General features: G+C 37.8%; 1 protein-coding gene across 1 annotated transcript; it reads left to right on the top strand.

Annotated features, from left to right (window-relative positions):
• The first annotated feature begins 1,574 nt into the window (after window positions 1-1,574).
• Window positions 1,575-10,547, top strand: LOC127639991 (renin receptor-like). The gene is made up of 9 exons (XM_052122355.1): window positions 1,575-1,710; window positions 2,221-2,351; window positions 2,433-2,561; window positions 3,492-3,587; window positions 4,829-4,966; window positions 6,108-6,161; window positions 6,366-6,515; window positions 9,288-9,407; window positions 9,804-10,547. Exons 1-9 carry the CDS (start codon window positions 1,590-1,592, stop codon window positions 9,996-9,998), a joined length of 1,134 nt encoding a protein of 377 aa, XP_051978315.1. The 5' UTR covers window positions 1,575-1,589; the 3' UTR covers window positions 9,999-10,547.
• The last annotated feature ends 165 nt before the right edge of the window (window positions 10,548-10,712 follow it).

Here is a 10,712-nt window from a genome sequence, read left to right as displayed (position 1 = left end):
CTGCATCAGAAAACACGTGTCCGTAATCTCGTCGGCCTGGCTGGGAAATGATCGCTGCTGCACACAGATAACGGGGACGAGCGCTGCTGTCCGTTCATGAGCAAGAGCGCGTTCACGTCACTCAGTGATGGAACAAGAGCTCCTTCAAGCGGACAACGATCATGTTGCAACCAAATCTGCATGGTTGAAAAGATCAAATCTGGTGGAACACCTTTTTAATGTTTGTGTTCAATTGTCCAAAATTTTAATTGCCTTTAATTTTCAACAATTCATGATCTATATAACTGAAAGTTTGTGTTCTTATTTCATGCACAAAATGTACAAAAGCATTTTAATTACAAAAGTAGATGAAATCAAATCAGATCAAAGTGCATTCATCAGTAATTGCTGTAATTATACAGCATTGTTTTACAGTGTAATTATATAGCATTACTGCTTTAATTAATTTATGAGTAATTGCTGGTAATTTTATGTTGTTTCTGAGAGTTTAAATGATAGAAATCACTTAAAAACTTAGTTAAATGTTGAAATGGCAACGTTGATGTGATCCAGACGTGTAACAAACATGTGTAATGAAGGTTTAGCTGCTCATGATGACTACATTTCTCCCAGACAATCACAGACGTGCTGCTTGTCACATGATCAGTTAGGTCAAAGGTCAGTATCATCCATCTGGATACAAAAACACCATACACACTACGAGTGCAAAGTTTGGACACACTTACTCTTTATTCGTATTACTTTACAATTTTTTTAATAATAGGATGCATACATGTATAATATTATACGTTGATAAAAAATATACATTAAGGATTTCACTTAGATTAGCATTGTAAAACTTTTTATTAACAAATTGACATATTGAATATTACTTTTACTTTAAATGAAAAACCTGTAATTAAAGGAATATTCCAGGTTCAATACAAATACAAAGTTAAGCTCAATCGACAGTATTTTTGGCATAATGTTAAATACCACTAAAATTAATATCGATGCATCCCTCCCTTTAAAAAAACAAAAGAAGAAGCAAAAATCAACGTTTCAGTGAGACACTTACTATGGAAATCAATGAGGCCAACTTGTGGAGGGTTTAAAAACAGAAATGTGAATGTCATCATTTTATGAAAGCATTTAAATTAATTATTTGGTTAAATTGTGTGTATTATTTGAGCCGTAAAGTTGTTTACTCGTCATTTTTATGGCTTGGGTTATGGCGTCACGTCTCCATGGGACGTGTTCTTTACACAGAAAAGGTTAGCAAGCAATTGTATCACATTAAAATCATGTTAAAACACATATTGTTTTCGTCTTGTGGCTATACTTTTGAAGCAGTGAGTACTTAAAGTTTACAGTTTTACAGCCCCATTCCCTTCCATTGTAAGTGCCTCACTGTCACCTAGATTTTGGCTTTTTTTTAAAGAAATGGAGGGACGTGTCGAAACAAATTTTTATGGTGTTCGACTTTATACCGCAAATGCTGTCGAAAGAGCTTAACTTTTATTGAACCCGGAATATTCCTTTAAGGGCAGTAATTGCCATTACAGTCGAGAAAGCAGAAGCGCGAAAGAATCCCAGTGACGTCATGACGCATGGCGTCACGCTCTTGTCATGTGACCTGTGTTGCGAGGAAGCGCAGTCCATCAGAAAATCCTCCCGAGATGAATCGGGCAATTATCAGCGCAGTATTTGCGCTTTTAAGCGTTTTATCAGGTACATTTGCGTTATACTTCACGATTGACCTGTCTGAGCGTTTATTATGCCGGATATGTGTGCTTTTTAACATTAATGGCGACTGCAGTGAGATGCCGTAATCCGCAGCCATAAATATGTGTGCCATCGAATATAACCTGTTTATAGAATTCAGTTAATTTAATCCAGTTGTGTATGTCTATTCCGTTATATATTTTATTTTAAAAAGCTTGAAATAACTAGAACAAATACGTTTGAGTGTTAAATGCTCAGTGGAATAGGAAGCTCGAGCAGGTCACGTGACAGTCATGCTTCATTTCATAAGGATCAGTATTGTTATACACATTAGTATTATTATTATGATATAAGTTTAGTGTTTTAGAGTAGTAAAGGCACGCTTAGAAATATTTAAATCTCATTGCAGTTCCAATATTAGTATTCATATATTCTTGTTCAAGTTATTGTACATTTTAATGGCTTGTGATTACAAATGCTGTTTTCCCCATATGTCTCAATCTGTATTGTTTTCAGGTGTTTTGGGGGACAGTTTGACCATCTTACGCAGCCCGCACTATGTGACCTTCCGGGATGGACAGTGGCCTATATCAGGAGAAAAGATCCCTGATTTAGTCGCCCTAACCATGGGCTTCTCCATTCGAGAGGTGCCCTGTCTCTCTAAATCTTTAATAAAATACACATTGTCTAGGTAAACACTTTATTGAACTGATGGTTTTTGTTTGCAGGATCTCGATTGGCCAGGTCTATCCATTGGATCGCTGTTCCAACGCCCTCGGGCCAACGCTCTGATCGTCGTCCGTGGCATGGACAGTCTGGACCTGCCCAAAAACCTTTCCTCTTACCCTCTTGAAAATGTGAGCGGTTCATTCTCTGACGTGCGAGTTATTTCACAATCAGTCTGTAGTGCGTGGACTCAAATAATGTGCGTTTATGTCAGTCTTGTTTGTTTTGATGTCTTTGATTTAGCACAAAGATTGTGTATTTGATGTGTCACGGTTAAATGAACAGGTCAGGTTGAAGATTTCCCCATAAAAAGAGAAGAAAGTTTGTTATTTTGTCAAGTTTTCCAGAAGAATTGCATGTGTTTCAGGATTGTGTAGTTTCCCTGGTGAACTTCCCTTATTGTGTATCATAAGATTGATTTCTTCATTGGCACTTCTCTTTTAACTGTCTGTCTGTTTGTCGTTTTTTCTTCTATCTATCGCTCTTTTCTTTCCATCTATCGGCTTGTTTAGTTTTTTTCCTCTATCTATCTTTGTCTGTCTGTCTGTCTATCTCTAATGTTATTTCTTTCTCTTTATTTCTTTCTATTTATCAAATTATTATAATTTTTTTTTTCTTATTTTTAATTTGATCCCTTTGCTCCCAATTTAGAATGGTCAATTCCCATTACTTAGTAGGTCTTTGTGTTGTGCGGTTACTCGCCTCAATCCAGGTGGCGGAGGACGAGTCTCAGTTGCCTCCGCTTCCGAGACGTCAATCCGCGCATCTGATCACGTGACTCGTTGTGCATGACACCGCAGAGACTCGCAGCATGTGGAGGCTCATGCTACTCTCTGCGATCCACACACAACTCGCCACACGCCCCATTGTGAGCGAGAACCACAAATCGTGAGCACGAAAAGGTCACCCCATTTTACTCTACCCTCCCTAGCAACCGGGCCAATTTGGTTGCTTAGGAGACCTGGCTGGAGTCACTCAGCACATCGAACTCACGACTCCAGTGGAGTTACCCAGGCCCCCCTTTTTTATTTCTTAATTATTTTTTTCTCTTTTTCTTTCAGCCCGTTCCTTTCACTCTGGACAGCGTGGCAAACACCATGCACACTCTTTTTGCAGACAGCACCCCTGTGGTCTTGCAGCTCGCCCCCAGTGAGGAGGTATGAACATTATGACTCAAGCATTAAACCACATAAGACATGCATAGCAGCTCATCTGATGCAATAAGACCTGTAGTGCAAATCCTAATGCTAATAATTCAGAATTGTCAGTATTGACATCAGGATTATTAATTTTGAAAAGCAATAGAAAGTGTTACTTAGATATTTTAGATAGTGACACAGGACCTAGAGAATCCAAGATGATTTCATGGATGATCATTTTGGAGAAGTTCTTAAGATTCTTTGAGCGTCAGGCTAGGCATCTCCAGCACTCATTGTCATGCGACAACGTGAACAGAAATGACACCTAAATCACAAATTTGTGGATCAGACTCATTCAGGTCTACAGACTAATTTGAATGCATTTGTGCGCACAACAGCCATGTGTGATTGGTTGCAACGCTCAATCCATGCAGAAAAAGAATGTTTAAATAGAAAATTTGATGCAACAGGACCTAAATGTGATTTAATTGACACTTTTTTGTTTTTAGCAGCAGCCGTAATTGTATTCTGGATTATTTATACGATTAATTGTTCAGCCCGTTTCAGAGACAAACTAGAGTTTAGTTTTTGTTAAGATTATTGAGTGAATCTCATGAAAATTGTCAAGCAATATCTGGAACATATTTCACCTCAAAATCAATATTTTGCATAAATAAAATGAAGACTGTTTTAGTCATTGTGACTAATTTTATGACAATTGAGCACATTTCCAACCCAAATTGACGTAAATGTAAAAAATAATAAATTTTTCATTAGCTCTGTTACGATAAATTAAGTTACGAAAATGCCATTTATGGCATTTCTATATTGGTTTAAAATGACCATATTTGGACAGTTAAATGCAACTAATCACAATGCACAATAATCGCAGTTATCTCAAATTGTCGTGACAGGATTAATTCTCATTTATTGTAATAAAATAAATACATCATAGTACACATCAGTGTTTGCTACACATAATGTATGTACGTTTTATTTAGTAATAATGATTTATTTTTATTTTTTCATTTATAGGACTTGGAAGGAAGATGTGCTCAATGATCTTGGTCTTAAAATAGACTTAATTTTCTGTATTTAAAATACAGTTTCTTATTTATTTGTAAAGTTTCACAGTGAAACATTTCCTAAAAAATTCCTCAAGTGATTCACCCAAAAGTTGCTTTGTTGGTCCCTAATAAGTGACGTAACATATTATGGGTGGCTTGTATTGAGAGACGTGTGTTTATTGTGTTTTTCAGAGGCTGTATATGATGGGAATGGCCAACACTGTGTTTGAGGATCTGCCCGTCACTCTGCAACAGATTCGTGGTCGTCTGTCACAGGATGGATCCGTCCTCACTTCCCTTCCTCTCGTGTCTCTCAGCCGCAGTAACGAGGTGAAGACTCAGTCACATGACCCTCTCACCTCATGTTCAATATAGCCAACAAACATCAGTTCTCAGCACAGATACACAAATATACATGTGCTTATTCAACCACAACACTGAGGTTTACTTTGTATTAGTGTTGTCACGGTACCAAAATTTCAGTAGTCGGTACCAATACCAGTGAAATTTCACGGTACTCAATACCATTTTCGGTACCAAAGCAATAATTCCCTAATACTTTGGGATCTACATAAGATGAAGCTGTGAAAGTTTAGAGTTCATCTGGACTGATCTGTGTAATTCTTCCTCCATCAGGCATGAACTGCTGCTCTCACGCGTCATTACAGTTTAATGTGATCTCATGTTATGTTAAATGAGATCAAACGACGTTCTCGGCGATTTTTTATTTTCGACATTGTCGATAATGTCGACTAAACGTTTCAGCCCTAATGCAAATGATAATATGCTTTTAAACTCACCTGCTTTATTTGCTTGAATAAATCCGGGTGTCTGTCTTTCAGCTGCTTTTATTAAGTTTGATGTGTTTCCTCCTTTCGTCAGAAAATTGCGAAAGCAGCGTTTACAAATAGGTTTTTGCTGATCTATGATGTTTCCCTAACCTATGATTTTCCAAACCTGGCTTTTTCCACTTCTTTTCACCAAGATTCAGTTGAGACTCCGCAGCAGCAGCTACATTGCTTGTCGTCATCTTTTGCTTGTTGTGAGCGTTCGAAAGTTCCCGACTCTGATTGGGAACCAGGTAGACCCGGTACACCGGTACCTTCAGAAATTCTGGTATCGTACATGTTTTTTGTTTGAGTACCGACTTGGTACCGGGGTACCGGTATTTATGACAACACTACATTGTATCGTAAAAAAATAGTTTTGTTTCTGTCAATACCAAACAATTGTAATGTTCTAGACTGTCACAAACATACTTCATGTAGGACTAAAGGCAGTTTCTCAAAGAAGAAACCAGCTTCTCTATTGCAGAAATGAACAGCGTGTGAAAGTAGTTACATATCGAAACATCATTCAGTGGGTGTGCAAACACCTAAGCCGTCCTAGACTAGATGAGATAGACATAGCGACCTAAATATACCTCCATCTGGGTTTGAGGTGGTTAACATTGTTTTTTTGTTTTTTTTAGGCTGATCTTCTGTTCCTTTCTGAAGTTCAAGTGCTGTATGACATCTCAGCCTTGGTGAGTCTCACTTTTGTCCCATGCAAAACAGCTGTACATCATTTCAGAAGGGTTTTTGCTTTGCTTTTTGTTTCTTTGTGCAAAATTAGAAAACATCTTTGACACTCCTTGTTAATAGAATTACGTAGATAGATTTTTTTTACCTTTGCTTCTGTGTTGTTGACGTTGTCAGCAAACTTCTATTTGTTTTTTTGATTGATCTAGTTGCAGAAACACAAGCATCTGGCTAAAGACCCGGCTCCTGACCTGTACTCTCTGGAGCTGGCGGGACTGGAGGAGATCGCCCGCCGGTACGGCACAGACTCCCCTCAGTTCCTGGATGCCACCAGGGTCCTGGCGTCTGCTCTGCAGAAGGTAGAGTCCACAAAGACGTCTGTCAAATGCATGTTTTTCTCTTATGTTCACTGACATAAAGGCTTTAAACAACAAAGGCTCCAAGTTTTAAATGCTTCCTTTTTACTTTACGACATAATGCAGTAAAAGGGCACACTTTTACTTGCCAGTGACACAAAGCAGACCTGGTCAAGGTGTACATTTTTAGCATTACACATTTGTATGTTTAAATTAAACCGAATCATATTGTTACTTCAAGAATTGCATTTCAAAACCCCATATAGTTTGTCATTTAAACAGAAAAAATTATTGTTTTTATTCATATTTCTATTTGATTGTTTTTCAGTATGCTTCTCAGAAGCTAATTGCCTAAAGGCTTTTTGTGGAATTTTTCAAGCTGTATGTAAACTTCTGACCCAATTGAATTGTGATTATAGTCAATTAAAAGTGAAACAATCGGCCTGTAAACAATTGTTGGAAAAAGTACTTGTCATGCATAAAGTAGATGTCCTAAACATCTTGCCAAAACTATAGTTTGCTAATATGAAATCTTATGTAATTTTAATTTATGTAAATTGAACTTGTAAGATGTAAGATTCTTTTTTTGGAAGAAACAAGTGCACACAGAACATTACAGTGAGATATTACAGAGTGTATAAATAGACATACATATAACAGAATGGCGTACGTACATATGCAAGTGGTTATGTATGTGCAAGGTAGGGGTATGTACAATTATTGAATTCAATATGTGAGTTATGTATGTATTTACATTATTGCACTATGGGGAGGCCATTTAATTGTTCTTGTGCATGGATGTCCTGGCACTCAAGAGGACAACAGTTCAAAGAGTGAGTGGGCAGGTTGTTGGGTCTAGAGTGATTCTACCTGCATGTTTCCTCACTCTGGAGACGTACAGGTCTTTGAGGATGGATAGGGGGCACCAGTAATCCTCTCAGCAGTCCTGACGGTCAGCTGTAGTGTCCTTCTGTCTGATTTGTTGGCTGAACCAAACCAGACAGTTATAGATGTACACAGGACAGACTTAATGATGGCCGAGTAGGCACAGACAGCCAGCTGATCAACCCCACTACCGCCGATGACCATGTTGTCAAATGCAAACTTCAGGAGCTTGACAGTGGGGTCTTTTGCAGTGCTGTCTTTCGTACAGGGAGAAGAGCAGTGGAGAGAAAACGCATCCCTGAGGAGCACCAGTGCTAATAGTGAGGTTCCTATTACTAGGATGTTAGTTTCCCCAGTCTCACTAGCTACTGCCTATCTGTCAGCAAGCTGGTGATCCATTGACAGATTAGGGTGGGCTCTGATAGCTAGGTCAGGCCTGCTGGTAATAAAGATTGAAATGAAGTCCACAAATAGGATCCTTGCCTAGGTCACTGGTCTGTCGAGGTGTTAAAAGATATAAGACCCATATTGACAGCATCATCCACAGACCTGTTTGCTAGGTAAGCAAACTGAAGGAGATCCAGTGATGTCCTTCAAGTTGGCGAAATCCAGTCTCTCAAACAACTTCATACCCCTCCAGTGATCTATTGAATATCTGTGTGAAGATGGGGGCCAGTTGGTCAGTGCAGAGCTTTCCTAGCCTTTTGTTTCTGAAAGACCTGGCACACATCCTCGCAGATGGAGGAGGGAGGGAGGGGGGGGGGGAGGGGGGGGGAGGGGGGGGGTTCCAGGAGGTGTTGGTTTGTATGTATGAAGTGAAAATCAGAGTGGGGGTGAGGTGTGAGACTGGGCTTTTCAAACCTGCATTAAAACGCATTCAGTTCATCAGCCATTAGTTGACACTCTACGGAGCAAGGGGGTTGTGTCTTGTACTTGGTGATGCCTTTTAGGCCTTTCCACACAGATGCAGGATCGTTGGCTGAAAATGTAATTTTTTTCAGCTTTTCAGAGTAGCTTCTTTTAGCCACTCTGATTTCCTTAGTATCCTCAGCTCTTACCTGTTCCTGTCCTGGTTGTACAATGTTTTATTCCCATTTCTGTAAGCATCCTTTTTGGCCCGACGAAGCGCTCTGAGCTCAAGGGGTACGAAATTACATTAATTCAAGATATACTTTCTTGAACAAGTCATCATATCTCATGGTATTTTTCTTGTAAGCAAATCTGTTATTATAAGAATGTTTCGAAATATATTATGTGTGTATATTTATGTGTGTGTGTGTGTGTGTGTGTGTGTGTGTGTGTGTATATATATATTACTAAAACAATCTGTATTTTTGCCTTGTTTTCCTGTAGAAATATGTAAACACATTTATAACGAGACATTTTCTAAAGTAAAATTGCATAAGATAAAATGATTTGTTCTATAAAATATATCTTGAATTAAGTATATCATTGGCAAATACCTTATAAGTAGAAATGTATTTTATATAATGTATCAGGATATATAATCTGAAAACAAATCTTATTTTATACCATTTGATTTCTACAGTGAATTGTGTTTTAAAAAGTGCAAAAGAATTTTTTTTTAAAAATCTGGGATTTATTTTTATTATTTTTACATTTTACTATTGAATATGATATTATGTATAAATGTTATTATTATTTGCGCAGTGTTGCAGAGTAATATATCTAAAGAGACTTTTTGTACATGTAAAGTTAGCTTAAAAGTTTACTACACAACTATAAAACTGATGATTTATAGTGGCCTACTCCAGAAATCAACCATTTCTGAAGAAACTTGCTTAAAAAAGGGACATCTCCAATTAGTTCCCTGTTTCGAAATGTGTCTTTTGCTCTGACCTCAATCTGTGTTTGTTTATGTGTATGAAGTTCGCAGATGACATCTCCAACATCTACGGAAACAACGCGGTTGTGGAAGTCGTCACAGTGAAGTCGTTTGAAGCTCCTCTGACCAGGAAGTCACGCTCCATCCTTGAGTCCAAACAGATCGTAAGTTAAATGCAATTACCTTCTGTCAGGCTAGTTTGTTACTCTTAGAAAGTCTTTATATTTATAAATGTGTTCTTGTTAAAACGGTTCCACATTTTGAGAATGATTTTATTCATCAGGGTATGAGAAGGAAGAATCGAATCAAGACCACTGCTGTAAGAAGTTGATTGTTTAGTGGGTAGCAGTTAGCTAGCTAGCTAGCTAGTTGTCATTTTTAATGTATTTCTTACCAGTAGCATATGGTTAGTCTTTGTGGTTATCACCTTTTATAAAACATAACCTTTTTGTTTTGCTCCAAAACAAATACATGGTTACATTACTGTAGAAACTGTCCCACAAACTGACCTACTTTCAATTTGCGACTAGCGTTTTAACACTAGCTTGTGGTTGTTGCAGAGTAACCCGGCTAGCCCCTACAACCTGGCGTACAAGTACAACTTTGAGTATGCCGTCATCTTCAATATCGTTCTCTGGCTGATGATCATTTTAGCTTTAGCCGTCATCGCCATTTCATACAACCTTTGGAACATGGACCCAGGATATGACAGCATCATCTACAGGATGACCAATCAGAAGATCCGAATAGACTGACCGCTGACGTCGCCTCCCGTTCCGGTTAGTGTTGTGTGCATTTGATTGTGTGTGTTTTATTTTTTTGTATATTGATCTCAGTTCATCTTGTATTATGGATGTACGTCCCAGAATTACTTATTGTACAAAATGCTTGGTCTTTATGTCACAATCAAACTTAAGAATAAAGATTATTTATTGATGCTTGTCATTCGATGGAGAATTGGGCTTCTTCATTTTAATATCTTGTAGATTTCCTAAATAAAACATAGTTACAAATCTTCTGAAGAGTTGTGGTGTTGGGATGTAAAGAATTGAAATTTAACTCTATTTATTGTTCGTTGTTTACTTGATTGTGCTGTTTTTCTTTTGAAATACTAGATATGGTGTAATTACACAATTTGTGTTTAATTTGCTATAAATGTCATTTTCATTCAATATAAATATACTGTGGAAAATAAGAGATGTATAATATTGCCGTTTGTTGTGTACAGATGTTGCCTGATATTCAAGTCTATGGTACGTTGTGTTGTAGTGTAACTCAAATAAAACAAACATCAGCCACTTAAAATAAGTTTTAATGTCTTTTTTTGGTAACAAGAGTCAAACAATACAATGTACAATACACATTTTTGTATGCTGCAGCCATTGAAGCCAACAAAACCAACTGGATCAGAGATGACCGATTCCACCCGACCTAAAAAGCCTCGCCATCCGTCTAAAAACCACCATGAC

Source organism: Xyrauchen texanus, chromosome 48 (genome assembly GCF_025860055.1).
Source record: "Xyrauchen texanus isolate HMW12.3.18 chromosome 48, RBS_HiC_50CHRs, whole genome shotgun sequence".
Lineage (NCBI taxonomy): Eukaryota > Metazoa > Chordata > Actinopteri > Cypriniformes > Catostomidae > Xyrauchen > Xyrauchen texanus.
Note: the sequence above shows the minus strand (reverse complement) of the source record. Positions and strands in the feature narration are given on the sequence as shown.